Genomic DNA, 26,044 nt, shown 5'->3' with positions numbered 1-26,044 from the left:
GAGAACAGAAAGCGTATGCTGAGTAACAAGAGGCAAAAGAGCATGACATTGCTTGTTTTTGTTCAGTCATGCTGAGAAAAGCGCACTGTGGTATGAGGCTGGAGAATGTGTTTAGGTCTCTCCTGAGAAAAATGCTTAGCTGATGTGCTCTATTCTGACTTGCCTTCAGCTCTGTTAGAGCAGATAAAGCTCTGCAGAGGAGGGGCAGATGTATTCAGCACTGCTTTCCACTCTGAAGCACAGCTGCTGGCAAAGCAAACTCCTCTGCCCTGACCATGGTATGGGGCTCATCTCCAGCTCTGGCTTTTATGCTAAACATCCTACAGCTGCCAGGCACTGGTCACGTCAATGTGGTTGTGTGCATTCAGCCTTGCCAGTGGACATCGAGTGTGTGGGCTGTGCTATTCTTCAGGTGTGTGTGAGTGGGAGGGAAAAATATGTGGTATAATTGAAGAGTAATTTAATATATGCATCTGTGTGGGGGGCTACATGTGTGTATCCTGTAGCAGCACATCACAGGCTTGGAAAAATCTCTGGAAAATCCCAGGTCAGCCATTCTGTGTGAAATTGTATCTTCTCTTCGCTTCTAACCCTGGCCTGGAGGCGGGAGCCTCTGTATTCTTTTGCTGTTAATGCTTGATTGCTCCCCTGTGTGTGAGCTGCTGTGGGACATGTGTGGGGACTGTGTTCTTTCCTCACTTGAGATCGTGAAGACAACGAAAAGAGCCGGAGGTGTTCTGGGGCAAAATAGAAATGCAAACCCACAGCTTGTGTAGCACTGAGCAGAGCAGGGAAAGTAGTTGGTAAATTGAAGATGCCAGGGTTCACGTATTTCTTCTAGGGGTGATTCCTTTCAAAAGTGATCACCTTAACTAATGTAGTAAAGGTTTAAAAAATTGAGCGCGACACTTCTGACTGTCCTGCCTGTCTCAGCCCTCCTTCTCTGCAGGGCTTTCTTGCAGCCTCCCATCTCCTCCGGTCCTCACTTTGCTGTACAGTCGGACTGTGCTGCTGAGCATTATGCTGAATTGGAGCCTCCACCTTTTTTATACATCTATCCCCCTGCACCAACAGAAATCTGTGCTTTGTGTGGAATTCCTCCTCTTTTCTCCTGTCTGTTGTAAGTGATGAGTTCTCAGACTCTCTCCATAAACTGGATGGTCAGAGGAGGGAACGGTTCATTGCTTGTAACCGTTCTGTCTCTCAAGGCTGATGTGGGCTTTGGCAGGAGATAGCTGTCAGTTCCCTAACACGGGTTACTGTTTCCGTGCCGGGGGGTGAGTGTGGCGTGTGTGCCACATGTGAGCTCAGTGTAGGGAAAGAGAGATTGATTTGCATAAGCTGCATGCCTGCCTGTGTAAGAGGGCCAAGGCCGTGCTGCCTGTGATGCCTCCATGCCTGGCACAGGAGCAGAAAGCTCTGTGTGTCAGCAGTAGACAGCAAGCGTAGGTGCAGCACGCTGAACCACGGGCACTGCTGGGGTAAGTGTGCTGTGGATTGAGAGTGGAACATGTGTTTTCTTGGGAACTACTGCACGGTTGGCAGGTGCTATACCTTGCCTACCGTTGTATCTGATTTATGCTTGCCAACCAGCATTAAACACGTTATCTCTGCCTGGCAGGTATGGTATTTTCAAAGCTGGCAAGTGTCTGTTCTGGGAAAGGTGAGTATTAATACCTGGAAACTTGTGCATTAGGGCTCATGAGATACTTGCTCTGCTGGAGAGCAAATCCATCTGGAGAAAGGCTCATTACATCAAGACTAGTTTTGCCGCCACTGAAATTTTTTGTCTGTGTCTCTTGGTGCTTTCCATTCATCTGAGCTGCTGGTAGGACTCAGAACTGCTTAACTGCAAAGTCTCTTTTGGGAATATGTTTCTCCCGTGAGTGCGTGGAATTTGGCTCTTGCTGTCTTTACCTATCAGTTCATGGTGAAATTGTCATTGAACACGAGGCATCCCTGGTGTGACCATGATGGTTACAGGAGCTGCAGCAGATCTGCTGCAAGAGGTGCTGTCTTAAACATCAGAGAATGCAAACAAGCTTCTATTGTAGGCTGTAGTTACAAATATCAGGCTATTATGGAGGCAGTTTTAATGAACGAAATGACTTGCCACTATTCATGCTGATTGTTGCGTGGGTTTTTGTTTGTTACCCCATTAAGAGGTTAAAAAAAAAAGCAACTGTAGCTCTTTGTGTCCTTTAGAGTGGCTTTCTCTGTCAGTACTGCAGCGTTGGGACTCTAGAGGTGATGGGGCAGAGATTATGCTTACAAACAACACTTTTCTCTAGTTTGAAATGAAAGATCAGAACTGACAAAGAGTCTGGCTTTTATCAGAGTACCATAAAATCTAAACTTCCTTGTTTCAGCCTTGTCTTCAAGGTGTTTGAAGGTATTTATTGGCTTATATTTTACGAGGATGATGGTATGTTTTTTGTCACTGTCTGTGGGTGAGAGTCTACCTACTTCCACTGTGTGTGATGCCAGCAGATCACCTTTGTTTTGCTTGCCAGAAGAGTGGCCCTTTGGGATGATTAATAAGGCTGTGCCAAGCGCTGCCCTGTGCTTTCTTGTGGGTGGGGTGGCAGCTGTGCTCAGTGCTGGTGTTTGCTTCTTACAGGTGTGATCCTTGCCTCTCCTCCCCAGCCTGGTGCCATGGCTGACACGATTTTTGGCAGCGGGACGGGCCAGTGGGTGTGCCCCAACGACCGGCAGCTGGCACTGCGTGCCAAGTGAGTCCTTGCCACCCCCTCCTCTTTCCAGCCTCAACTGTGGCTTGAATGGTTTCCTGGGATCTCTGTGGAGCACTGGCCCACCGGCCTTATCCACAGCCTGTCTGGGAGGCAGGAGTTTGCCTGTCACCAGACCCTTCTGTACCCTGGACGAGTGCTGCTTGGGTGGGACAGGAGCCTGCTAAGATGGGGCTCGGTGCTTGGCTGGATGCTCGGAACAGGGCAGTTTGCAGCATGGATGGTATGTGATTGGGAGTCCATCGCACCATCCTTCCCCTGGGTGAAAGGAAGGGTTTGGAGGCAAGCTCTTATCTCTGCAGCATGCTAAATATAATTGATAGCAGCCCCCAGCTGCCAGCACTCTTGTTTTAGGAACTTGTCATTTGATCTCATTTTCCCCTGAAGTTAAATTTCTGCATAACCTGAAGACAAAAGGGGTGGAGGTGAGTCAAGCACTAGGCTTGCATTTGTTTCTTGGATGCTTTCCTTCTCTGGTGGCTGGTACCCTGCCACTGCCACCTCTGCTTTTGTCTGAACCTCTGGGGTCAGCCTGCTGCAAAGCGTTAGAAAATAGGTCACCCTGTGTCTGAGGGGACTGCCTGAGTGTGAACGGTGCACACCACTGCCACTTCTCCAACCTTCACCTGAAAGCATCATTAAGACAGCTGTGTCTGATAGTGCCCTGTATTCTGCTAGCAGCCGTGACTTTATCCAGTGACCTCTAAACCCCTACTGAATGGTAATTAATTGAGCTGTGAAAGCTCCCGCCTGTCCCCAAGTGAGCTAAGGAGAAATGTCAGCTGCTGTATGTGAGGCACAGGCAAGTGGCTTGCTAAAGTTCTCGTGCAGGCCTACGTTAGATAAAGGGAGGAAGTTGTCAAATTTATATTTCCAAGCGTGCCTGGTGATTAGTGTGTTTGAACTGAGGACCTTAGAAACGTGTGATCTGGAGTCAGGAGCGTGCAGGTAATCCCTTTGTTTGTCAGTCTGCTGTTGGCATTTTTGGTGCCTGGCATTGACATCCATTTCTGCAAGGGTACCCCCAAGATAGCCAGGCCTCGGTGCACTAGTTTTCTTTGTGGGCAGAGCCAAATAGGAGTGAGGACATGGAGTGGTAAAATACAAACTGGAGCAGAAAGGGAAATGAGAGGACAGGGAGAGACAGCGCAGCACTCGGTGCTGCTGGAGGAGTGACATGGTGATCTGGTCAGCGAGAAGAGACTCCTGCTTTGGGTGTTAGCCAGGTAATGGACTTCTCTGATGGAAGGCTGACGCAGGCTCTGTGTGCCTGGCAGGTTTGGCCTGCGGGGTAGGGCAGGGGTTTTGTGCTTTACTTTCACAATTTAATTCTGCCCTCCACCCCCTCCCACAGGCTCCAGACGGGCTGGTCGGTGCACACGTTCCAGACTGAGAAGCAGAGGAAGATGCAGGCTCTGAGCCCACAGGAACTTGAGGTCATTCTGGAAGTCATCCGCAAGGCGGAGAAATTGGACATCATCGAGCAGCAGCGCATTGGGTACAGTCACGTTCATTTGTCCCCTTCCCTCAGAAGGAAAGGTCAGTGCAGACAGAGGAGTGGCTCTCCCGGCTGCCTGAGCTCAGCCTCCATCAGTCAGAGCATCCCTTAGGTCAGTTATTTTACCCTCCCATGTTGCTTGTCTGGAGGTGATGAACATTGGGAAAGATGAGATGTTTTCCTTCTCTCTGTCTCTCAAGCCTTTCTTGTGCCTTCTTTGAGCCCTGGGGCATGCTGTGGTTGCAGCCACTGACACAGTCCCTGGGAAATGCAGCCTGTGCTAAGGCAGCTGCCCCGGTGGCTCTGGAAGAGGGTGGGGAAGATGCCGAGTTGCGCAGCTGCACCCACTGCTAGTGGGCAGCAGGCTCAGAAACTGCTGCTGGCATCAAAGTTAGGTTTTCCCTTGTCTGCGGCAGCCCCCTGGGATTTTGCCTGGAGCAGTGAATGAGTTTATGTTCTAGTTGGCTGAGCCCTCTGGAAGGGGTTTGCTGGCTTGAATTATTTAATTTATGGGCATCGTTTCGCTGCTGCAGATTTCCACTTGCTTTCAGTCCTGATGGAGGTCTGTGGTTGTCCTAGCCTACACTGACTGCCTTTAAAGCTGGGAAGTTCGTCAGTCCTGCTGCATTTCCCAGCAGCGTTTCGTGTTTGTGAGACAGGAAGCCCCAGTGACTCCCAGCCCGTGTCCAGCAGGCCCAGTCTCCTGCCCCTGTGCTTTGTTCTGTCACTGTGCAGTTCACATTAGTGAGTGCTAATGAGAACTAACAGTGATGTTTGCATGATATATAGGAGACCCCAGCAGCCCCAGAAGCAGCCAGCGACTCTGAGGGGCCGACTGTTCCTGTGTGGTTGCTGCAGAAAGCAAGAGCTTTGCTGTTCCCATGCTGAAGTGTTCTCTGAAATGCCTTTGTTAACTCCTGGGAGTGCTGAAGTCAAGGATCATAAATCCAGTAATGACGGCTCAGCCTGGCCGTGCTGTCTGACCTCATCACCAGAGGCAGTACCTCTTTCAAACAGACTTTGCCTTCCTTTCAGTTTGGGACTTGGTTGATGGGACATTAGCACTAATGAGAATGAGGTTGCATGGATAGCAGGATCGTGTTTCCTCCCTGAGCAGCATGCACGCGCATGGCTGCGGCTGGTCGCCTCTTCTGATAAATGGCCTGGCTGTTATCATCCCCATCTACAAATGGATGCCTGAGAATTGCCAAGCAGTGATCTCATGGCAGCAGCCTTGCTCTGCATGCTCTCCACATCCTGCATCCTAATTGCGTATCCCGCCTTCCTTCCCTTTCGTAGTCCTGCTGCTACGGACATTGTGCATGCATATGTGCTTCCTGTCTTCCAAGCGGGCTGTGGAATGAAGCAAGGAGCAGTTACTGGCATTCCTGTACGGCAGCCGGGCTCATTCTGGTCTGATGGCTTCAGTCTGGCCTTCCTGCTTCTAATGTGGGCAAGTCATGTGCCTGCAGTGCTGCTTTCAGGGAGTATATGTAAAAACGGAGCAGGGTTTGCCAGGTCTAACTCCCCTGCCCTTTCCTAGTGCTTTCTGACTTGCCGTGATCTGAGCACTAAAGGCTTTCCTGCTCTACAGGCAGGGAATCATTGCGCTGAGGCTATGTGCCCCAGTGACACTGAGCTTCTGAAGGCTCTAGGATCAAGCCCTTCTTGTGAGCTGTCTGCCCTGTGCCCACTAGCCGAGTAAGGCTTCTCGGTCGTATTCATAGTTTTGATTATTCTGGGCTTGGTGAGCCTTGGTAGATGAACTTACAGGGGTTTGTATCCCCTGAAGACCAAGAGCCAGATGATAGGAAACACTGAGTGCAGACTGAAGTGGAAGTACATATGGTCCCACAGGGCCCCAAATCTGCACAGAAGAAGCAAAGGTAGGCTGAATCTGGAGCACGTGTCTGTAGGTTTTCCGCATGCCTCAGTACCATGGTATTCAATTACCAAAGTGAGTGCTGTAACCTCTGCTCTACCTCTTCCCCTGCAGGCGCCTGGTGGAGCGGCTGGAGAACATGAGAAAGAACACAATGGGGAATGGCCTTTCACAGTGTCTGCTCTGCGGTGAACTGCTTGGGCTGCTGGGTAGCACGTCGGTCTTCTGTCAAGATTGCAAAAAGGTGGGTTTGGTCACACAGTTTCCTGCCTGGTCCTGGTAGCAGATCTGTCTAGGAAAGGCCACCAGTCCTCTTGGAAGCTAGATAGCTCTGCAGAGTTAACTTACCTTACCCCATTTGTCTAGTTAGGTGCTGTCAGACCATCAGGTTTTCTCTTGCACCCTGGTTGTCTTATTTTTCAGGATCCTAAACTGCCCTTAGTGTTGAGATGGGGTGCATCAGCCCCCTCTGCGTCTCCCATTCTGGGTTTGCAGAGTGGGAGAAGGGGCAGAAATGTACGGACATCAGAGGCAACTCTTTTATAATAGACTCTGTGCTTCGCTGTTATTTCCTGCAAGGTATGCCCTTAGACCTTCCAGTAACACCTCTCCTCAGAGGACTCAGGTCCATCTTCAAGTTCCAAACCAGTGTAAGGTTTCCAACACTGATGCATAAATTAGCCCGTGCATTTGTGTACGTTGTTGGTGGGACTGCACGGGTGCTGTTTGAAAGGCAGCATCAGTTTTCAGGGAGACTGCTGTTCTGCCAGTGCCCTGGGGGATGACTGTTGCTTGTCTAGACTCTGCAGCCAAGGGGTTAATCTGTATTGCTGTGGAGATGATGATCTCCAAGGCAACCACCTTATCCTCCCTCTGCTGGGAGGCTGTTTTTCCTGCACTAGAAGCCCGTCTTTCCCTTGGGAGACACCTCCGTAAGTGACATTGCCTCAGCGTGTTGCCTGGGGAGAGGTGAGGGTACCTGCTGGGTGCAGGAGTGTTTCTGACTTCCTGGTGGTAGGGTGGAAGGGAGCAAACTGTGCTGACTCTGTGCCTGGTGGGTACCAGAGCCAAGGAGACACTTGCTAAGGTCACCCACCCTGCCACTGAGATGTCCAGTGGAGCCCATGGAACAGCACTGAGTGAAACCTGCTCCTTTACCATGGAGTGGTGCATGTTGGCCCCTCTGTGGTTAAGCAGCCGTGCAGGCCACGATGGAGAGCCTTTCATGCTGGCACTGCTGGAGTTTGTGAGATGCAGTTCTCATGCAAAGCGGGCTGCCAGGCTGGGCCTGCACTGGTCCACAGCTGGCTGCGGCACTGCTGGGCTTAGAGCTCTTGAAAGAGAGAGAAAGGAGGTGGGTGGCTCTTGCAGTCAGAACTGAGGTCCCAGCATCTCTCCGTACGTACTCACTGGGCAGGGAGCTGCTGTGAGCTGTGTTGCCTTTGCTGTCAAGTGAGTTTCTCCACTGGATCCAATTTGCAGAAGTAGCTTGACTGGGGCACGGGTTATGCAGAAGATCGCTTGTAAGGCAGTGACTGGGAAAGTAAACGCAAACCTTTGAATCTCTGGGTCCTAAGCCAGCGAGAAAGTGTTTTTTTTTTTAGTAAGGAGTGTTGAAGGAAGCAGAAGTAAGGTATTGCTCTAAATGGTTTGAATGGGAGCTACAGGGCAGCTCTCTTGGAGAAGAGCATGGGCTCTGCACACACGTGTCTGTGGAGAATAAAGGGTTGGATTGCAGACAGGAGACGGCTGGCTGTTTCCTGCATTTCTAGCATGCAGAATAACAGGATGTGCTGTATTCTTGCCTTCTTCCCCTGGTGATTGTGCTCTCGCCTTGTCCAAAGCCAGCTAGGTCACATTGCCACAGTGCTCTCTAACCTCCTTCCTGTGAGCCCCGTACACTAATGAGGAGGCAAAAGCTGATTCAGACACTTGCATGCCCTGTTCGTTTGTAGCTGCAGGTAGTAACCCCCCAGCTAGTGAGGCTCTGGGAGGGCTGTGCCCAGAAAACCCCAGGGAGGGGCTGTTTAGTTTTTTTTTATGGTTATTCCCTTTTTGACTGGAGCCTGTTGGACAGTTCAGGAGCATCCACATCCAGGTTGATTTAAAGTGAGACCCTACTTTTCCAGTGTGCATTTTGCAGCTGCTTTCAGCTTGGCTGCACTTTTCAGCTGTGTGCAAGCTTAGGGCAATGCTGACTGGGTGCCCTGGGCTTCTCCGCTTTCTGCTTTTTAATGTTGTGGAGTGAACTCAGGGAACAGTCAGCCCTTCAGCGGAGCACACAGAGTGGACTGTTACTTTAAGCTTGTTCCCTCTAGTTCAGGGATATCCATCACTTGTGCAGTGCTGTATGCAATAAGCAATGACTTGTCAGGGAATTATGAACTTTAAAAATCCATATTTTTCTTGCTACCATTGCTGTGTTACCATCTCATTGCAGCCCGTTTAATTCAATAACAGGAATTGTTGTAATGATGCATCTGAAACGTAGCGAAGAACTTCAGCAAGGCCCTTCTGCTTGAATAGAGGTTCCATATTTCTTGTAGCGTGATAGATTTTCTAAGTGCCGCTTTCTGTTTTATGAAAAATGTGTTTAATATTAATTTTTATTATCTTAGAAATAAATGCATTATGTCAAGACAAAGATGTATGCAAATCCAGATGTGTTAATAATAGCAGTAGCTAGACAAAGCATGATGTGTCATTTACCATGCAGAGGGTATCAGTATCATGTATAGCAGGTGAAGTATAAGCAGGAGAAGAAGGTGCTTTATCTTGTATTTAATGAGGAATGGGGCTGCATTCAATGTCCTTGATTTTTATGTCTTCTTCTGTGGGGTTGTGAGTGATGCTCAATTTTCCAGCTAGTCTGCAGAGAACGGGAGGAGGAAAGCCCTGTTTTATATTGGAACTTTCAAAATTTATAGCTAGGAATAAAATTGCTTGGAAACTTCCACTAGAGGGAGCGTTTGAATGTGCTATACATATGGGGATTGGGATCTTTGAGGGTATTTAAGACTGAGTTGCTCCCTCAGATTTTGTGTTGAGGGAGGGAGAATTTTGGGTAGTTCTGGTGGTGTCTGCTAATTGCATCTGCAATCCTCCTTGGCTTGGGTAGCACCATGTTGAGCGTTGACGCACTAGACCGAATGGGTTGCTCCTTATTTTTTCTGGGAGGATATGGGTGAGGACAGGAACAGAGAGATGGAGAAAAGCACCAATCTCTGTGGGCCCGCTGGTGCGGCCTCCTGCTTTCTGTGCAGCGTGAGTCAGGGACAGACCTGCCTCTGGACTACGCTGAGCAAAATAGTTGGGTGCATTTATTCATGCAGTGAAGCCATTGCGTCAGGTACCATCGATCTGCCACTCTCCTTCTCCAGGCGTGGGCTCTGAGGGCTAAGTAAGCCACTGAGCGTTTTGTCCCTGGGCGCAGACCTCCTGGCTCAGAGGAGGAGCAGCCTGGTTAGGGGGATGTGTAAAACCTTAGCTGGGGAGATTAAATTCATACGTTTCTCTAAGCAAGGTTTTGCTCTCCAGGGCCCTCTTGTGAGTGGCTTTTGCTTTGTGAGGATCAAAGAATTCATCCAATTTCTCATTCAAGCTGTAAGCCAAGCCTGATACACATCAGCTTCATTATATAATATTAGGTGATTCAGGTTGTAAATGGCTTGTAATGCCAGCAGAGACATGAAAGTTCCCTTGTGCAGCAATAGAGGCCGTGCAGCGCTGTCAGGCATTCTGCTCAGGAAGTGTGCATGTAGGCATGGTCATGCCCGCTTCCTAAGCAGCCACAAATCAATAGCTGCTGAGTGCGTGCTGAAATGGAGGGGAAGCCGTGGGGTTTAAGAGTACGTGTGTGAGGGAAGGGAGGAGAGAATTGCCAGTCTTGCACAAACTCGCCTTTGTTTTGTACTTGGTTACAGCTGTTTTTCATGCAACAGTGATTAGGTTTTAGGATTTAGAGGAATCAAAAAACTGCTCTGAAAATATGCCTGTAGGTCCTGGGGTTTGATTTGTCCTGTCCAGTTCTCTTATCGCCCTGGAGTCAAGAACTGTGCTGTAGATTTGCCTTTGTCTCATGTCCATATAGGCCTGAAACAGCTTCCTGTGATCAGTGGTTCTCCAGGATAAACAAGAAAATTGTGCCATGTTTAGGTTTTTAAGGAAAGCAAAACAGAACTGTTGGGTAGATGCTTCTCAACCTTCTCTCTCACAAGGGCTGTATGACTGTGAGGAGCTGCTAACGTCACCTATTTTTTTTTTTCTTTTTTCTCCTTGCTTCAGAAAGTTTGCACCAAGTGTGGAATAGAAACCTTTGGAGCCCAGAAACGTCCTCTTTGGTTGTGCAAGATCTGCAGTGAACAGAGAGAGGTAAAATACAACTGATGGGAGTTGGGGCTCAGCAGTGTGCACCTACCTGCCCTGAGTCTGTGCTTGAGTGTACATGGGCTCTTCCCTGTGCCTGGGCACTGGGAGGGGAGCTTGGGATGGAGTTTGGGAGGCTTGGCTGGAGGCCAGGCAGGCTCAGTGAATACACACAGCGGTGACAACTTTGGTTTATGAGGAGGTGGAGGGAAAAAAACCACACAAACACACCAGCACCTGCAGCCTGTATGTCTTTGTGGAATTTTTCTAGCTATGGTCATGAAGAGACTGTTACCTTTTGCTGCTGCACTCTGTCTCCTAGATCTGTGGCAAATAAACTTGCCTAACGCTGGTTCTTTGATACAGCTGGAGAGATCTAGAGCATAGCTGCAGTATTTGTCCCTCTAAAAATAACTAGGATTGCAGCTTTTAAGTCTGTTTTCCTCCCTGCCTGCAGAATCCCATAACTTGCCAGTGTGTGAGATTTCTAATGTAGGTCTCTAAATTTTTATATCCTTCATCCTTGACTTTACACTGCAAAAAAGTAATGGCCTGCCTCAATTCTTGTCTGCCAGCCAGCATCCAGCAACATCAGGGCTTGCTGCTCTACAGTGAAGTGAAGTCAGTGAATTTATTCTGTGATTACAGAAGGATTTTCATTTGTTCCCATCAATTTATTTTGGGCTTTTGCTTGCGGTCCTTGAAAATCAATCCAGTGCAGCTATTTCTGACCACTGGAACCAACTGTGAAACCTGGGTGCTCTGCTAAATCAATTTTTGAAGTGTTGTGAGAGCATTTGTGCAGGTGTTTGAGATAATGAAATTTTTTTATACTAGTTGTGGAAACTTAGCATTGCTTAGGTTTTACATAGGAGGGGATTGTCTGTGTGGGAGGACTTGCAAAGTTCATGTTCAGGTAAGATGAGGGGTACATGGATGCTGCTGGCCTTTAACTTTTAAGCAACAGTGTGGGTGTGGGTAGGGCTGGCAGAGAGCATTCTAGGTCCTTCAATATTGCTAATAATTTAAGATACTGAACCATCCAGATGTTTTGAATTACAGACAGAGGTCCCAAAATGGAGAGTGAGGCAGGTCAAGATATTTTCTGTGTTCTGCAGGGAGATGGCTATGGGACTAAAATTGACTTTCTTTTAATCTGTTCTTTCTGTATTTTTTTCTCATCCCACACTGTATAATTGTTCTTTTTTTTTTTATTTCTTATAAAAATAATGAGGAGCTGTGGTCACTGGACAGAGAATAATATTAACCTGTCCAGTAAGTGTTATGCGTGGCCAGTGCAAGGGGGTACGGTAACCTTCAGAGCTTGCTCTCTCTGTGAAACCTGAGATATGGCCAAAGTGCTTCCCTAATGAAAATGGATGGAACTTTCCCTCTTAGACTAACTAAAAAATAGCCTCATCTTACCTCCCAGCCCTAAGCTTCATCTTTATTTTTTTTTATTCTCTTTAAGGTCAGTTCATGTCTGTCTCCTTTCTTGTTTGCAGTGAAGCTGGTGCCCTGACCAGGAGAAGGTTGGAATGGTCACAGTGTGGACACGCAGTCAGGCATCAAGTCATACATCCCCTCTTTCTTCCCACATGCTCTGCTTTTATGTTGGGGGAAGACAGGGAAGCATTGAAAATTTAGCAGAAGCCTTGAGGCATGTCAACCAGGGCAAGGAAGTTAAGGCAATATCAGAATAAATGTCTGGAAAGTGGCTTTGATCAGGTTCTCCCTAAGAGTCTGTGTGAGGAAGAGATGAGGCTGTTAGGCCTCAGGGTGATGGCTGGTACTAGTGCAGTTCCTGAAGCTGGTTCGGGTGTCATGATATGACAGGGCATGCACTAAATTACCAGTTTTCTTATAAGGGTTTGTGTTCATAACCAGTTCCTTGTTGCCATCTGTTTCTCTGATCTGGATCTGTCTTGTATTGCCATCTGCTCTGGACCAAACCCATTTGGCCATGCTCTTTGCTGAAGGTTATATTTGCTATCAATGAGTGCAGATGGATGTCTGCTCTTTGGGATCAGATATTCTCATTTCTCTCTCATCTGCATAGTGAGTAGGTATCGGCCCCATTTTATTTACTGGGATCCAGGCAGGGAGCTTCAGGAACCCACCAAAGCACTTTGAGTTGTGTGATGCAATAACAAGCCAGTATCGCCCTACCACCTTTCTCCTCCCTTCTCAGTGCACAGCGTGAATGAGCAAGGTGGTTCTTTAGCCCATGCCAATGAAGCACATGCTTAAAGTAGGCTTGTCCCAGGCCACGGAGCTCTGGCAACACCTCCCAGTTTGTCAAGCCATGCTCAGGTCCCTAAACTTGGCCAGCTTTAGTGGGTGAGTGTTTGATGCTGGTCCAGAGTCCGTCCCCCCAGCGCGTATGATGAGATGTGGTGTTTCCAAGCTAGGTGATTCCCTCCACATCAGTGCTTTGATCGCCGTCTGTAATTTTCTGAACCACCGCTCGAGCTATTTGGGCATGATATTTATGAAGCTCTCAGCTCTGTTAGTGAGAGACTGTCAGGCACTGAAGTGAGAAAGGGAGGTCATTCGGAAACCGGGATGGACTAAATTATGTTGGCTGGAGTTAATAGGTGTCATCTGGCTGGAAGAAAAGTCTAGGACTATAATTGTCCCCTTTAGCCTCTACCACGCACTGAGTCTTGTGGCTCACCAGGCCGTGAAGCCAGGATGGTAGAGTTGGATGTTCACATGTACCAGGTAACGGCTGAAGTGTGCAGCATTGCTCATACATGCTAGAGCTTTCATCCCTCCATCTTCCTTGATATTATTTATCCCTATAGGCTTTATCTAAGCTAGTGTAAGTTTAGTGACATGTGGTAGTCGTCTTCCCCCTTTTGCTGTGTGGACATAGTCTGCACTGGCTTCAGGTATGATTAAATCATTGGTATGCCTGGGTCAAAATGAAGACCAAAGTAATAATCTATTGTTTACATCAGTCTTTCAGTTGGAGTTGAGTGTTTGATGCCCATAGATCCCTTTGGGAATCCCAGCCTCAGCCATTCAGAAGTGTTCTTTGCTGCTTTCTGTTTCCTTGAAAACCTCCTCTGGGAAGGCTGTGCTGCATAGCAATGAGGAACAAGTTGCTCTGACACTGTCTTATTTCTGGAGAGTGGAGGTGATTAATGGATTCTGCCTGCTGCTTGCGTCCCAATCATCCAGAAGCAAAACAGCGTGTTCGGCAGCACTCGAGCTGCTCAGCATGATGTGTACATGCAGGGTGAGGGTCTCCAAGCTGCCAGAGAGGTTCTGGGAGGAAAGTGCTGTGTTCTAATATGGCTGGGATCTGACAGAGCCTGGATGTTCCTACTGGCAAAGAGAACATCCCCAAGGACCAGCAGACACCCCCGGGTCATAAGAGCATCTCTTCTTTCTAAAATAAGGTAGACCTCATCTGCTTTATGCCAGAACTGTCCTGTTGGAAATACCACTTGTCCTAGCTGTTTGTATACAAGCATCTACTGAAAACCCCTTTTTGTTCTTTCAGGATTCTGTGGATGTTTTCTTTTCCAATGTCTTCTGAGGGTGGTGGAATTAAAGCAGGTGTGGATCATGTTTTATTGTTCCTGCAAGCAAATTCAGTCAAGCTCACATTCACTTTTAAAGCCAAGAATCTCCCTTCCTTCTTCCCTCTTCCATGTGCTGCATTGCCTTTCTTGGCTTTGCATCTTGCATTGCCTTTCTGGAGACTGAGTGTGGAGGCTGATCCTCCTTGAGACAGTCCTGTTTCTCTGTGCGTATGAAGTCCTGACGCTGATCCCTCATTGCAGCAAACATTGACCACAGGTTTGCAGTGAGCTACCTTAGCAGTGATGCACCCACGGGAATGAGAGCACTGGGCAGGAAGGGGGCAAGTCCTCCAGCAAAACAGGCTTATTGCAGCGGCCATCAGAGAAGCAAAACTGCCTGGGAGGAGCTGCGGTGGGCATGTGCACAGCTTGGAATGATTCTCTGCTGCTAGGCCTCTGGCAGAGCACGTGAGCTTAATAACAGCTTGGGCAGCAATGCCCATGTTGGATTAGTCGTGCGTGGCTGAAGTCTGCCTGTCACCTCTGGCCTGAAGGGGAAATGGGACCTGCTGTGTTTTGTCAAATCCCTGCCCAGCCATTTAACTCCCTGCACAGCCTTGTTTTGACTGATACCACCAGGTTCTGCAAAGCACCTTCCTGAACTACCACTTTATATATATTTTTTTAATATCCATAATTAGCGATGCTATCATCGTAATTAAAATCCTCTTGGAAACGTTCGTGCACATTTACATTTGAATTGACACATCCAAAATTGTAGCGATAATGAAAACAGTTCAAGTAGGGTGGGGGGAGATAGCTGACACTCTCATATTCGATGGGGTTTAAAAAAAGCTATCAGGGACCTGTTAAAGTTTTAATTTGCCCTCTCTGCTTCACTTTCCCTTTAATTTCTTCTCCCTCAGTAAACGGCATTTTCATGGCTGGCTGCATTTCTTGGTTTATCACAATAAACCATGCAGAGGAAGAAGATTACTGTGCTGGAGGAACGGAGTTGTCTCCTCCCCTTTTGCCCCTAGGGCTTCGCTTTTCATATACACATTCATACCATTTTGAGCATTATAAACCAACATAGCCCAGGGTTATTCCTGCCTAGCATGATGATTTCTTGGCAAAATACCATACTGATGGAGGGGAGTGTTTATTTTGGGTGACTCTGGATTGAATTGAAGTGATGTGCACCTGTTTGCAATTCAAAGAACTCATCAATAGCCGGCCATATTATTTTGGGGGGTGGTAGCAAGTGGTTAGACTCAAAATAGTGTCCTCTAGAATAGAGCTACGGGGAAAAAAGAGGCCTGATTGAGAGGGGAATGATAAATCGTTGAAGGCTGGCAGCCATTGCAGCTTGAGAAACGTTGGGGTCAGAGGTGCAGTAGATTTTGCTATTCCGGAAACAAAGCTCCGAATAGCAATTTCACTGCCTTTTAATTTTCTTCATCCTCAAGTGCTGAATGTGGGAGTTGACAACAGATTGCTGTAAATAATGTAATTGGAAATCTCTGTGTTATGGAAAAGCAGATGAATGCAAATAACGAAGCTGAAGAGCGCTTGCTCTTTCTCCTTGCCAGTGGTTTGCAGCGTGCCAGAGCCGTGGTGGAGAGCTGGGACAAAGTGAGCGTGTGGGCATGTGCTGCGTGAGGGCAATGGCAACGAAGTCCTCCCAGGGCGGTTGCATTTGCAGGTGCCTTTCTCTTCATTAAGCATTGTAGCCCACGAGAACCTGTTCCCCCGCCTTTTGACTGCTGGGGGATTGAGCCAATAACGCCGGTGTCAGCATGGGAAGCTAAAGGTAGCTGTTTTCCTTTCACACAGCCCAGCCCGGGCTGCTGTGAAGGAAGGGGGCTGCAGAATGAGAACAGCTACTGCATGGCAAGCGGTAGGTGGTAGAGCAAGATCTGGCTTTGCAGCAAAGATCCTTTCTAAGCGTCTCTGTATGGGGGGCTTGTGACTTGGTGAAGCGAACTCTAGGGGGGCTGCAATTGTTTTTTATGATTACTTCAGCTGTGATCCCATCCACTCATCATCAAGTCCTAATGTTTTCTCTGTTTAGGAGCTTGTTTTAGCTCTTGCATATTCAGAGAAGGAGAAAGAGGAGGGAGAAGTTTAAGCAGTAACGTGCCTTTCACCAGGGCCTAGTGATACTCCTTTAGGTCCCATTTACAGGCTGCGTTTGAATGTGCTAAATAAAAATACGCATCTGCTTCTGACTGCCTTATCCTGTAGCTGTAATGATGGCTTGATGCAACTTTAATAGGAATATTATCAGGCTTATAAAAGGTATTGAGCTGTCTGGACTTGTCAAGGCCATGGCCATTAAATTGGTTTGAAGTAATAAAAAAAGGAGTCTGTTACTAAAGTAGGTCATCTCCCCCGTGCCCTCCCCCACATTGCTTTAGGGTAGTTTAGGTCTCAGGGGAGGCAGAAGGACAGGAGCCTGAAGAAAGTCAATATTTAGCATGGATTTTGATTTGGCTGGTCCAGTTTGAGTGCAGTGGGACAGGTGGCGTGGCTGCTCTGTCCTGAGCCACATGCTGTGCTACCCCATCCTCATCTGGGATAATGCAGATAAAGATCTTTACACCCCTCTGTCAAGCGCTCAGAGCAAGAGATGATCCATGTTACTTAAAATTGGGTTGCTGCAAGAGACTGGCAGTGGCTGGCTGTCCCTCTTGCTGATGAAATTCCAGCTCCACCCAGTTTCAGGCTGCCATGGCGGCAGGATTTCGCCTTATGTGCCAACAGGACTTGTGGGAGCAAAACTCTGTTCTCCTTGGAAGGAGCAAACTCCTGCTAATAAACAGGAGTTTTATTCTCAAATCACTGTTACAGATTTATTAATTTAAAATCTAACAAGAACTCTGATGTCGGACCACTCTTGTGATCAATGATACTACCATCAATAGCAGTCGGCAATGTGCATTTGTTTTGATGCATGGACGCTAAAACTAACCTGTGTGCCCATGTACAGGACAGAACGTGAGCTGTGATCGTTTCAGATGGGGCACGCTGCTAACCTGGGGGGAGCAGAGGTAGTGAATTAATACAGGGGAGAGCATCTTGCTGCAGCTATTTTAGGGCTGATCTCAAAACAATTTCAATACTGCTGTAATGAGACCAAACTCTATTAGAAGCACCAATTTAAAGTGCATATATATATGCATTGAATCAATTTTATACTAGTATTACTGCATCAGAGCTGGGTGTGTTATAGCATTAACTCTTTCTATAACTGGACTTGCTGTGGGGTAGTGAGAAACCTGGGGGTGACCAGCCTTTTCTTACAGCAATCCTTGCTGTGTATGATTGGTTTTATGGTGCGCCTAAATTGTAGTTCGCCTGAAGATAATAGGTCTCTTCAGTGCTTCAAATTAAATTACAGATGTTGCAAGGTCTGTTCAGAGAATGACTGTAAGAAAGGCTTGCTTCCTCCCCAGCAGTTTGTGCAGGGAGGCTATATCTGCCCCAGCTACCTGGTGTGCAGCAGGGGATGGACAATCTGCCCTCCTCAAGGCATGGTGCTCATTGGGGTGCAAACCCCATGGCTGCAGCAGTCCCTGTTCTGCCCGCTGTGTCCTGCACGTGCAGCTGTGCCCGAGGCCTCCTGCCTTCCTCAGACAAGGGTGACCAGGGCTTGCCCAGCAAGCAGCTCCTGCATCCTGTATGTTTTCCTGAGTTGCAGTGGGCTAAGCTCCATGTAGAGACGCCTGTCCCAGATTTAAAAAACATGTTGCATTTCCTGATTCTTAGTTTTGCAGGGATAGCAGAGCAGAGTCTCTCTGCTGAACTGGTGAGTGCTGTTGTACAAGCTGTACCAAATGCTGCGCAGTCCCTATGTGCTAGCAGAGAGGACAGAAGGAGCTGTGTCAGCTTGTGCCTTGACTGGCTGGGTCACTGTCTTGGCCGTTCACATGCTGGTGAAGGAGCCGGTGAAGTGTCCTGCCTGCCAAGGCCCCCTCTGTAGAAGAAGAACTTGCAGGCTTCTCTTCTTTGGGGAACTGGCTTCCCAGCTTTTTGCTTGGATGGCAGACTCAGCATCCCGCTGGGCTGTTACCCAGCAGGAAAATGTTGCTGTAATTGCAGGGTGCTCTCACTTCCTGGTTTCTAGATCCTGCTGTGGTGCATACAAGCATCTCTCTTGCACTCTTACAGTAACCAACGTGTGCTGGGTCACAGCAATACTCTGCTTCCTTCTGCTGGGTGTTCTTCTTTTAAAAAGCGTACTCCCAAGTTGCCCTCAGAATTCTGATTGCCTTCACTTGGCTTTCAAGACCTCAGACACAGAGATTTTAGCTCTCTGTGTTGATGGCTCTGGACTAGGAACCAGGCAACCTGCTGAGCAATCCCCTCCCATCAGTGAAATGGTGACGGCAGTGTCCTGCGTTTTGTGCCTGCATGAGAAGAACTTCTCATGAGTGCCAGGTGTTGTCACTGCCCTCAGCTTTGATTAAGCCCTAAATGCAAATTGCAAATTTATTGCTGTAATTAGGGATATCTGCATTTGCACCCATTTCCATCACGATGATACTAATCAAATGCTTTGGGAACTTGGAGTAGAAACGCTGATGATCTCCTTCACTCTGAGTAGAATTACAAGGTTTCTACCCCCTTGCATGAAATAGAAAATGGTATTTTTACTATATTAAATTATTTTTGCCATGGCTGTCTCATTAGCTCATTATTAGACTGCTGGAAGGCACAAAAGAATTAGTTTTTTAGAGGCTGTTTCTCCTTGTCTGAGCTGCCATCCTTTTGCCTTCCTCTGGCTCACAGCGGGCTTTATATTAAATATACTTAATAGACCTCCTTCATCATAAGCTGCATTAAAACTAAATTGGAGAGTAGAGGGCGTTCTTACAGGAGATATTACAGTTTAGCGCTCCCAGTCCGTTTCCTGCTGCAGGTTCAGGTTATTTGAGTGGTGTTCTCTTTCCGGGGTTTTCAAGCACACTTGTTAAATGATCTGGCTTAGCCTGAATTGCTCTGTGAAATGAACACTGAGATTGTGCTGTTCGGTACCGCAGGAGACGGCATTTCTGCTGTCCTGGCATTGCCACCCACATCCCTCAGCTGCTGCTGGTCTTTGGCTCTCTCAGAAGTCCCCAGGTGAGGGACCTGGTGCAACAGGAGAGCCTTGTCAAGCCTTGCTGCCCCTCCAGCCAGTGCAAGACTTGTTTTACTCTTCAGCAAAGCATGTGCTTGGGGCTATTGCCACCCATGGCACGTGCCTGCTCTCTCCAGGAAGCTTTGCTTTGTGGGCATTCCCAATGGGAAGGCAACAGATGCAGAATCTGATCTGCCTGCTGCTTAGTGCAGGCCAGGGAACTTCATATCCCGATATCCTTGTAGTAAGCCTGGGAACATGTGTTTGACTGAAGCACAGCGTCAGAGAAACATCTAGTCTTCACCCAGAGAATGTAAGAAGCTTCGTGGTTTGCACAGTCATTCTGCTCCCTCTTCAATCTGTGCCTGTTGCACATTCAAATTTATGATTTTTTTAGTGGTGGAAGAAGGACCGAGATGAAGCTGAGATGACAGTGTGTGGGGAGGAATTTAGTTGCAGAGCACGGGCAAACTGTTGGGCTCTGTGAGCTGAAAGGCTTGACTCTCCCCATCTTTGAGTGGTGTCAGGGTAGCTCAGAGGGAGTGTCTGGGCCGAGCTTGGTGGGGAGCTTGTTTGGTGCTGGCTGTGCTCTCTTGCTGTAGAAACCCTTGGCTTAAGGTGTTGTGTCTCTGTCTCGAACAGGTTTGGAAGAGGTCTGGTGCGTGGTTCTACAAAGGGCTGCCCAAGTACATCACACCTTTGAAGAGCAGCAGCAAATCCAGTGAGCTGCACTCGCAACCTTGGCTAAGTGAGCCAGCCATGCCGGAGGCAGAGAGCGTTGGGACCAGCCGATCCTTCACCTGGGCCAGGGGAAAAGGTTGGTTGTCTGCTCCATACGCAGGAAGCAGGTGGGGAGAAGGACCTGGCTTCTACTGTTTCTAGTAGGATTCACCTTATAGGGAAGGCTCTCTGTTAGAGGTAAGGGATAGCCCAGAAGATGTGTGTTTCCCATGTGGGAAGTGTTGGATTTTTTATGCTATGGTATGTTTTTCATGTTTCACTGTTATTTATGTTCACATTGGTGGCCTAGACTAGCCCTAGTCCTCCTGGACTCCCTGTCCTTCAGTACACCCTTACTTTCTTCCATTCCCTGCAGCCTCCACTATCTTGTTAGGACTGCCAAGAGAAGGGCAAGCTGTGAAGCAGACACCTGGCTGCGGTCAGAGCTCAAAGAACTCCTCCTGCTGAACTACATAGCATGGTGCCACTGATGGACATAGCTGTGCAGCCAAGGCTGACAAAAGGCTGGTCTCATTCCCTCCCTCCTTGGGGCTGCTTGCTTCTTGCTTCTGCTGCTCTACAGAGCACCATTGGGCAGATACCTCAAGTTGCTTTGAGCAGGGTTAGAAATTACACTGCCAGCATCTCCCTGGGATCTTCCTGGAGCAATTGAGCAGAGATACTCTTCTACAGTCAGTGGGCAGGAGCAAGCTGATGCTCTGTCCTTTTGTGCCTGCCTCCCCTCTGCAGGTGAGACTGGAAGAGGGTGAAGCTTCTTTCCCAGGCCTTGGGGAGGAGCATGGAAAGCTCAAGGCTGAGTTGCTCTTTAAATGTGTCTCAGAGAAGCTGTTGATTAACTCAGCCCTCTGCAGGGCTGGGGCCAGAGCACTGACAAGCCTCAAGATATATTAGCTTCAACACTCACATCCCTGGTCTTTGAGGTAGACCTTGATTGAAGTAGACCTTTGTATCACATGTGGCATCTTGGATTGCTGCCATGTCAGATCCCATTCACAGCGCTGCCTTGTAGGGCTTTTTTCCCCCCCTCTTCCGTCTGCCTACCCTGTTGTTGTTCGTATGCCCACTCCAGAGCTGTGCCTAGAGCCAGCTGGGGGGAAACAGCAGCCCGGCATTGAGGAGCTGAGCACTCAGGGTCATTAGCACAGCAGTGGATGGATGCTACAGAATTAAAGCTGTTGCCAGTCTGCTTTGATTTCTGTTATTTTTTTTCTGGTGTGGATTAGCAGAACTGTCTGGCCTCTCTCCCCTTCTGTCTTTTGCTATTAGATCCCCTCAATTGGAGGAGACCTCTTCAGCGTACCAGCAGCATACACTCTTCCACATCAAGATAAATCTTATCAGTAGTGTAGGGGGAAATAACCTTTTAATAAAGAGGACTCAGGAGAGTCGGGTTTAGAAACCTTCTCTTCAGGCCCCAGCTAGGAAAGTACTCCCAGCCCTACTGTAACTTTTGTAATTAAAGACAAATTAGATCAACAGTAGATGGGTTGTGCTTCCCTCTAGGAGATGCTTGGAAGGAGTTGTCTTAGCAAATGAACTGATTTATGAGGTATTTTCTGTTCACATGATACAGAAAGCATTACGAGTCAAATGTAGCAGGCCCAGACCTGGCCAGCTTTTTAGTTCAGCTTTTTAATTGAATTTTGTTTTGGGAGAAAGCCTCCCCCTAAATACCATCAGGAGCAGCAAAGGAGCAGGTGGAGGACAGCAAAGTGGCCTTTGGTAAGCTTTGATGTGGGTGGTGAGCTGCCTTTCTCCCTCTGCTCTGATTTTTGGCTGGCTGCTATTTTATGGGTTGGATAGAATTAATTTATGGTTTTATTTTCTGGTGCTTTCTTTCCTTGTTGCCCTTTTCTGTTAGGCTGCCTGTCCTCTGGACAGCTTTCAATGGGCACTGTGGGCTGTAATTCATCTCTGGAGCTGGGAGCTTGTACATCTTGCCCCTGTGTTTAACTCTTTTTCACCTGCCAGTACTGGGACTTCTGCTGTTTTGTCATCCGAAACCTCTGCAATGTGCAGGGCAGCCGCCTTCCCCTGTGGAGATGATGTAGCTGTGATATAGCCAGCATGAATATGTGACTGGACCTGGACTGAGCTTTACGAGGCTGTGGCTGACAGGGCAGCCTGCCTTACCGCTGCCTGGCTGATAGCATTTGTCAGCTCACATCTCGTACGCCCTCATCTGAACATGTCCTTTCAGCACTGAGTAGAGAAAGTCCTGTTGCTTGTTTGGCAGGATGTTCTCAGGAACGAGCTCTGGCATTTAACGTGTGTGACTCTGATAGGCTGCTCTCGGTGGGAATTCTGTTATCTTGGCCAGCCGTGTCTAACCCCACCACTTGCCTCCTGAGGTGCTGAAGGAGCTGTCTCTCAGCTATTAGGGGATTCAAGTGAGGTGGGACCAGCACAGGCAGAGCAATGTCCCAGTACAGCCACTGGAGAGCCTGGGAGAGAAGAGCCCTGGTTGTCCTTTTGACATCCTCCATGCCAGGAGCTGCCTTTCAGCAGGGATGGGACAAACCTCGTGTCCCCTTTTCCCCCCTCAAAAGGAAGGGATCAGTGCCAGGCCCTGGGTGGTGGCCGCTGCTGCTGCAGGAGGGTGGGAAGGCAGCGGGACCGAAGGACTGCAGGAACATGCCTCTTGGAAGAAAAGCCAAACCCACCAGGAAGAAGTTTTATTTTTACACACGCATTATTTCTCTTGCGCTGACTGACACTGGGATTTGCCGTTGCCTTTAGTTTTTCTGTAATAAACAAGCAGTTGCCATGGGAACCCTGCTATTAGTTAAGGCACAAATGTATTGTCATGGGGAGAATAGCAGTAATATTTCTTGTGCTGGGGAGCAGCTCTGCTCCATGTGGTGGAATGTGGGTGGGTTTCTGCACTGGGTCAGGTGGGACGAGGCCATCAGGGGGTGGGGAGCAATAAGCAGCAGGGCTTTCCTTCTTCCGAACTCTGAGTTCTGCTGAAAAAAATGCAAAGCATCTGGGTGGAAAAAAAAAGTGAGATCCCTGAGCTGTTGCACTGTTTGGCATGAGGGTTGCCTGCTGCTCTGCTTAGTCTCCGGTGGTTTCTCCTGTTGCAATGTGTTCTAGTCCTGTTGCCAAGCAATGCGACATGCTGGGCTCGGCGCTGTCAGAGGCACAGGAGCAGCGAGCTGGGCAGGGGCATGCAGCGGGTTTGTCCAGTGTCTGTGTGCTTGAGGCCAAATCCCTCAGTGACGGAGCAGAGAGGAGACGCTGGGGCATGTCAAGCACTTTGCAGGCCACCAAGGGGGTCGTCCAGCTTCTCCACAAGTTTGTGCACTGCTGAAGCTGCATGTGTGCTGCTTCTGAAAGTGAGAGCAGTTGGATCCAGTCCCCTCCTCCTGCTTGGAGATGTCCCTGCAACTGCAGGCAACCCTGGGTGTGATCTGGCTGCAGTCAGTGAGACACTTGGGTTGTAATAAAACTCTTTATCTCCGACCCTCCCACCTGCAGCGTCCAGAAGTTATCGGTGTCCCTACTCCCCAGAGGCTGTGTTTGCAAAGGCTGATGATAGGGTGCTGCAGGGGAGCGGTGTGCTCGAGGGCTCGTACTCAGCCTGCTCATCCAGTGCATCTTGGCTGCACATCTGAGCATGTGCAGCTGTCCAGAGCTGTTGCTGCAGGGTGCCCGTGCGTCCCCACGTGCTTTTTCTGTATTTTTGGCAGCCGCAAGAAGTGCCAAGCTTTGTGTGTGCAGGGACTGAGCTCTGCCCTGCGATGGGCAGTGGGAGGGAGCATGGCTGGTTCTTCCCATTGTGGGTGTGCCTGTGCCAAATGCATTTAGTATTAGACCTCAATCCCAGCCAAGTGCTCCTTTGGCCTCGGTACTGCCTCCTCACATCCTCTGCTGCTGGGGTTAAGTGCAGCCTGGCAGCTCTCTACCATTCCCTGTGGCTCTCTGTGCCACAAGGCTCCAGTACCTCTGGCTTGGAGGTTGAACCATGTGTTGGAGGGATCGTGGGCTCTGGCAGCAGCGGCAGGGGTTCAGGCCCTCGATAAGTGACCCATTCCTTGTGGGAATACTGCTTTTCTTGCAAGTTTTATTTTGGCATAATTTTTCTTATGAGCTTTTTTTCAGTCAGCTGGAGATGGAGAGGGATAAATCTGTTACGTTCTCTGAAAGTACAGCTGTCCAACGGCTCTTATTGATATATCAGCAACTGCTGGACCACCAGATTTATGACTTCTGGGCTCTGGAAAGTGCCAGCAGAAGGTCTGGGAGCTTTGGGAGAAAAATTACCTTAAAGGGATACATTGGTGCAGTGGGTAAAATACACTCTTATTGGCAGCAGAGGAAATGAGAGCAGACAGGGCTGCTCCTGCAGTGTGAGTGCCTTCGTGTCATTAATATTTGCCTCCTCTTGTGCTGGTCCTCTCTGAACTGCTGAATGGCAGAAGGGAAGGCAGCTAAAGTCACCTCCACTGATTCCTGACTTCCAGCATTTTTAAAGGATTCATGAAAGAAGGAGCTGTTCTAAAGCGATGGAATTTATGAATCCAGGAGGCCAAAAAAGGATGATGACCAAGTGGGACAGGAGTGCATTTGCTGAGGGAATTGGGCAATGGGATGGTCAGAATGATTCTCAGAGCTGCGATTTGGATTTTGTAGAAAAGAGCCTGGTATGTATGGGTTGTTATTAACAGTATTTATATGTATCCCCACCTCTCCCAGGGCACTTTGGGGAAGTAGTGAAGCTGTATTTAAGACAGCAAAGCCCAAAGCCAAACCTTTGCTTTGAGAGCTCTTAGCCAGAAGTGCAGACCCCTGCTTGTAACGGGGCTTCGCGTTCTTCCCACCTCAGCCCCGCAGCCCATTTCCCTGCAGGAGAGAGGTTCCAATTTGATGGTGCTGGGAGGGGAAAGCTGCGGATGCAGGAGGAGTGGGAGCCCAGGGAAAGGCTGTGTGGGCAGCGAGGAGGGGTCTGGGCAGCCTAACCCCTGCGCAACACTTCTCAGCAGTGTGGTGTGTGTGGGGAGCTGCCCGCCAGGGCAACTTCAATAACGCTTTGCAATAACACTGGCAGCCAGCTTTAATATCCTCAGAGATGTTAACTCCAGAAAAGCGCTATTTTAGGTATTAATTTTTTTTTTAATAAAATATTTTGTGTAGTACAGATCGCTGCCTGAATACAGGAACGTCTGCCGAGGTCCTTGGCAGAAACGTTTGACAGCTTGTACTTGCCTGTGCAAGGGGAGGGATGCCCGTCCTCCTGCCCTGGGAAGTGTTAAAAGGTTTGTAGCTATGAGAAGTACATGTACTGAATTTTGGGGCTGATACAGAGATGAACTGACAGCTCCCTTTGCTACCCCGTGTTTATTGCCTTGTACGACAGCACCCACGTTCCTCCTGCACCCAGCAACACCGTGAGGTTGGGCACTACAAGTAACACAGCTCAGGGGGCAAGGTGGTTTGTTCAGTAGCAGAACGGGGAACTCGGTTCTCATGTGAATGTGGGCTTATAAATACATATTGATGAATACAAAGAAATAGTTGGGGCATCCTTTTCTACGGTAGAGGCTGTAGGTTGCAGTGTTGCCTACTCTATATCCCGCATGAGTCAATATTGTACTTTCTACCAGGAATTGTGACCCACTGTTTGAAATGGCTTCAGATCTGCCAGGAGAGCTGGTATCTGCCTTGGTCAGGCAGAAAAATGCTGTAGGTGCAGTCCCTCAAAAAAAAGACAGCTGTTTTCCCGTTACCTTCCTCCTCAGCCCCTTCATTTCTGTTCTGAGATCAGGCCAATACAAAAATCCAGGAGCTGGAAAAACACCTTTCTCATTTTACCCAGAGCAGCTGGCAGTTGAGTTGTCTTTTACACTGGTATAAGCAAGAGAGGTGCTTGCATAATTGCATGGTAAAGTGGAAACAACCTGCTAATGTGGGAAGTTGTGTCTGGCAAAATGAGGCTCATTCAGCTCTTGTGGAAGCTACGAAGGGTGAAAAGCAGCAGGATTAGGTCCAGAATTCGGGGGGTAGGAAGAAGAAAAAAAAAGTGGCCTTGAAACGAGGGAACAGTCTCCTTGCAGAAGAGTAGCCACTCTTGCCTTTTAAACCTCGGGGGCATAGGAGTAATTTAGTTCTGGGCAGTGAGCTGATAGGGATGAGTGTCTGCTGAATGGA

At 48.5% G+C, this 26,044-nt stretch overlaps 1 protein-coding gene across 8 annotated transcripts in view; it reads left to right on the top strand.

Moving 5' to 3' along the window:
* The window catches only part of RPH3AL (rabphilin 3A like (without C2 domains)), a 46,643-nt gene that overhangs the window by 9,681 nt on the left and 10,918 nt on the right, over positions 1-26,044 (top strand). For 6 of the 8 annotated variants that reach the window (XM_054209662.1, XM_054209663.1, XM_054209660.1 and 3 more), the window contains 6 exons: positions 2,621-2,732; positions 4,105-4,248; positions 5,038-5,109; positions 6,245-6,374; positions 10,415-10,501; positions 19,796-19,970. In XM_054209662.1, the coding sequence (XP_054065637.1) occupies positions 2,656-2,732; positions 4,105-4,248; positions 5,038-5,109; positions 6,245-6,374; positions 10,415-10,501; positions 19,796-19,970 (685 nt within the window). In that variant the 5' untranslated portion in view covers positions 2,621-2,655. The remainder of the gene's footprint in view (positions 1-2,620; positions 2,733-4,104; positions 4,249-5,037; positions 5,110-6,244; positions 6,375-10,414; positions 10,502-19,795; positions 19,971-26,044) is intronic. The other 2 variants (XM_054209667.1, XM_054209668.1) reach the window with 1 other exon arrangement.

The sequence above is a fragment of the Rissa tridactyla genome, chromosome 7 (assembly GCF_028500815.1).
Source record: "Rissa tridactyla isolate bRisTri1 chromosome 7, bRisTri1.patW.cur.20221130, whole genome shotgun sequence".
Taxonomy (NCBI): domain Eukaryota; kingdom Metazoa; phylum Chordata; class Aves; order Charadriiformes; family Laridae; genus Rissa; species Rissa tridactyla.
The sequence above is the reverse complement of the archived record's forward strand: the minus strand, read 5'-3'. Positions and strand labels throughout refer to the sequence as shown.